This window comes from Erythrolamprus reginae, chromosome 8, assembly GCF_031021105.1.
Source record: "Erythrolamprus reginae isolate rEryReg1 chromosome 8, rEryReg1.hap1, whole genome shotgun sequence".
Classification (NCBI taxonomy): domain Eukaryota; kingdom Metazoa; phylum Chordata; class Lepidosauria; order Squamata; family Dipsadidae; genus Erythrolamprus; species Erythrolamprus reginae.
This window is the reverse complement of record NC_091957.1, coordinates 3,079,114-3,083,198: the sequence shown is the minus strand read 5'-3', so window position 1 is coordinate 3,083,198 and position 4,085 is coordinate 3,079,114. Positions and strand designations below refer to the sequence as shown.

At 43.9% G+C, this 4,085-nt stretch overlaps 1 protein-coding gene across 1 annotated transcript in view; it reads right to left on the bottom strand.

Annotated features, from left to right (window-relative positions):
* Nucleotides 1–3,275, bottom strand: part of BARHL1 (BarH like homeobox 1) — a 24,899-nt gene extending 21,624 nt beyond the window's left edge. The window contains exon 1 of the mRNA XM_070758182.1: nucleotides 2,795–3,275. Coding sequence (XP_070614283.1) covers nucleotides 2,795–3,275 — 481 coding nt within the window. The remainder of the gene's footprint in view (nucleotides 1–2,794) is intronic.
* Nucleotides 3,276–4,085: the final 810 nt, after the last annotated feature.

The following is a 4,085-nucleotide window of genomic DNA, read 5'->3' as shown; positions in this document are numbered from 1 at the left end:
TGCTCTGGGCTGGCTTTTAATTGGGTTTAAATGTCTCACCTCTTGCAGGATAGGGGGGGGGGAGGAATCAACTAGATGCGAATTAACTAGAAATGCGGATGGTTAGTAATTGGACCGCTTTGGCCCAGAGTCAAAAAAACTTCCAAGACAAAGAAGGAAACAAGGAATTTCGGCTTTCTATCTCCTTCCCGTAAACCCTGAGTAGTAAGACTGATGGCGCAGTGGGCCGCATAACTGTTCCCTTTTGCTCTGATAAAATGAAATCTAGGAGGCGAGGCAATTCGATTCGGTTGTAAGAATTAAAAATAAAAGAGATTTGTGCACGGTAAGAAGAATTCTGGAGAGAAACTACACACTAACAATTAACTGTCCCAAGTCGTTTACTTCCCCCTCTTTGGAAACGCACACAATCCTGTGTTTTTAAGTCAATTTTTTTCTTCAACGACAATCTTAGAAACCTAGAAGATTGACTGCAGAAAAAGACCTCCTGGTCCATCTAGTCTGCCCTTATACTATTTCCAGTATTTTATGTTAGGATGGATCTATGTTTCCCCCAGGCATGTTTAAATTCAGTTCCTGGGGATTTGCCAACCACGTCTGCTGGAAGTTTGTTCCAAGCATCTACTACTCTTTCATTCTGGAATATATATATATATATAAAATCCCTGCTTCATTTTTCTTGGTATGTAATTTCCCAGACAAAACAATCAGATCCGCCTTTTCTTTTTCTACTAAAAGGACATTTTGCTTTAAGAGCAAAGCCACGGATAGAAGGGGGCTGAATTCAACCCAAATTTCCCTTTGAAAAAAAGGTGTTTTTTTTTCTTCTGGAACCTCCCTATGTAGAGGCAGTCTATCTATTCGATTTGGGGGGGGGGAGAGAACCTGGGAACAGCTAAACAGAAGTTGGATTCTCTCCTTGCCTGCAAAATCCGGATTTTTTCCTAGGAACAATCACTCCGAACTTGAGGATAATAATGATAATTTTGCTTTTGCGATATATAGCATTGACTGGAGAATACTCAACGGAAGTTGGTAACGAAGGGTTCATTGCAACGTTGTTGTTATCCCGAGGCTGAGGAAATGCCCCAAATAAAATAAACCCGATTCCCCAACGAAGTCAAAGGTTCCTAATAGAACCATCCAAAATTATCTCCGCTGGTTCGAGTCCCTCCACTCCTATCAGTCCAAGAATTATAACTGGAAAAAATAAATAAATTAAAAACTTTACCAACTCTTTCCTTGTTGTTGGTTTAAGAGAATAACAAAAGTTGGAGGTCTTCAGGCAGGAGACTCCACACCGTTTGTCCAATCTCTTCTTCAAAGCCTCCAGTGATGTAACTTGTAACTTCTGGAGGCAAGGTTCTGGTTCCGCAGATGAATGTCAAGAAATTTCTCCTTAGTTCTTGGCGCTCCCCTTAATAGTCTTCCACCCGTTGCTTCTTATTCTGCCTTCGGGTGTTTCTGAGAATAGTTGACCGCCTCTACTTTGTGGCAGCCCCTCAAATATAGGCCTACTCCTTCCTTTCGTTCAAACAAAACGTCCCCAAGTTCGTATGTTTTAGCCTTGGGTTCCCTAATTTGGGCTCTGGGTTTTCAAAGACCCTAAGCCAGTACGGAGATATAAAGAAGGTTTTACTCAGGAGTCAATGGAAGAGAAGAAAAGGAAAGAAAGGGGGAAAAGTTTTCGCTATGTTATATTTCAGAAGGGACAAAGGTAGGATGGATAGATAGATAGATAGATAGATAGATAGATAGATAGATAGATAGATAGATAGATAGATATGGATGGTGGGTGGATGGATGGATGGGTGATAGAATAATGAGAGAGAGAGAGAGGGAGAGAGAGATTAGATAGATAGATAGATAGATAGATAGATAGATAGATAGATAGATAGATAGATAGATAGGGACGGTGGATGGATGATAGATAAATAGACATCCCCAAGTACGCATGTTTTAGCCTTAAGTTTTCTAAAGTCGTTGTTTTCTGCGCTCTTTCTAGAGTCTCGACCTCTTTTTTAAAATATCCCCGGCGACCAAAACTGGATGCAGGGTTATATATTCCGAGTGTGGCCTTACCTAAGGCGTTCTTAAGTGGTACTAACACTTCACGCGCTATCTTGTTATTGGTATTAGCATTATTAGCATAAGCCAGGAAATTGAAGACTAACGAGGGTTGAAAGATCAGAGGTGGGGAAAAGTCAGCCCACCAGCCACTTTAATTTCTTATTTCCCCGTTGTTTTGAGTGACTTTACACAACCATTAAAAATAAATAAACTTATTGACTTTTCTTTAAAAAAAAAACCCAGAAACATTTGAGAAACATTAAGGAAATTTAAGCTGACTTAATGAACTCAAACTGTATAGTCTGGAGGACAGAAGGGAAAGGGGAGACATGATCGAAACATTTAAATATGTGAAAGGGTTAAATAAGGTTCAGGAGGGTTTTTAATAGGAAAGTGAACACAAAAACAAGGGGGCACAATCTGAAGTTAGTTGGGGGAAAGATCAGAAGCAACCGGAGAAAATATTATTTGACTGAAAGAGTGGTAGATGCTTAGAACAAACTTCCAGCACACGTGGTTGGCAAATCCACAGTCACTGAATCTAAACATGCCTGGGATAAACATAGATCCATCCCAAGATAAAATACAGGAAATAGTATAAGGGCAGACTAGATGGACCGGGAGGGCCCTTTTCTGCCGTCAAAACTTCTATGTTTTCTTTGTTTTCCCCGCTCCACTTTTGCAAACCGCGCGCAATTTTTTAAAAAAACTCTTCCCTCCTTACCTTTGTATTCTGAATCCAAGGAAGAGTGGCTGCTATTTTTCTCGATTTTCTCCCGAAAGTCCTCGCCGCCGCCGGCCTTGGATGGAATGGGCGCCGGCGCATCCTGTGCGCCTTGCCCGTGGTTACTGGAATAAGGGGCGCAGGCCGCCAAGGGTTTGCAATCGGCCAAAATGTCCCTGATGAGGAAGGAAGAGGTCACCGTTCTGGATTGAGCGGAGGCGGCTGAAATGGGGGGCCCCGCTAGGTGAGACTCCAGCCTCGCTACTCCTCCTGCGCCGCCGCCGGGTAACTGAGCCGCCGCTTCCAAGCAATCCCTCCGGGGGGACGGAGAAGACAAGCAGCCGCTGCTGAGTTCCGAACGCGGGCTGAGTTCCAGAGGGGATCTGGTGTCTCCCAGGAGCAGATCCCCTTTGGGTACCGCCGGGCTCCCGGATCGATGGGAGAGGAGAGAATCGATCCCGAATCCGTTGGCGTTTTCCATGCTGGTTTTTCAGGACGGCATGAAGCCGCCGAAGTCGCGGAGGGAGAGAGGGTTAGCGGGGGAAGAGCCGAAGGAGGCAAAGCTCGCACCGCGTTAAACGCGCAATTCCTGGCCCGCATTTAACATCCAAGGTCCCGATTTTGGGGCGTGGGGGCAGGCGGAGAGGGTGGGCGCGCGATCAGCGTCCAAATTGGCTGCAACGGGGAGAGAAAAAAGGAAGGGAAAATGTCAAAAGGAAAAAGGAAACCGAGTCTGAGTTGAATTGGTACTAAGTTCATAACTAATATTAATAATAACAATTTATTAGATTTGTATGCCGCCCCTCTCCGCAGACAATTCAATTGGTACTGAATTAGAAAGCTTTGCAAAAAGAATCAACCCGTTGGGTTCAACAAGGTTTGTTCGCAATTACGCACATGCCTTAAATTCCAACCGTAACTTATATAGCTGTGGACTTCCTCCAAAGTAAGTTCAAAAAGGGATTTCCTCTCCCAAGGTTGAGGAAACTACTTAAACCCTTCGAGCTGTTGAAGCGGCTGTCTGTTCTTTTCTGCTTACTTGGGCGGTTAGGGCGCATTGAGTTCAACTCGCTGCCAGGTTTTTCCGAATTGTCCCATCACATTGTCCCAAATACCCTTCAGTCCTCCCACATCTAAATCAAAGACGAAGTCGAACCCCATCTGTCCAAAACCCCAACATAGTAGGGAGAGAAAACTTTTACAACAGCGAAAGAAGCCCAACCTCAAGAAATGAGAAACAAAATAAAAATAAAAATGGAGAAAGAGATCTGATATGGGGCGGGAGAGAAAA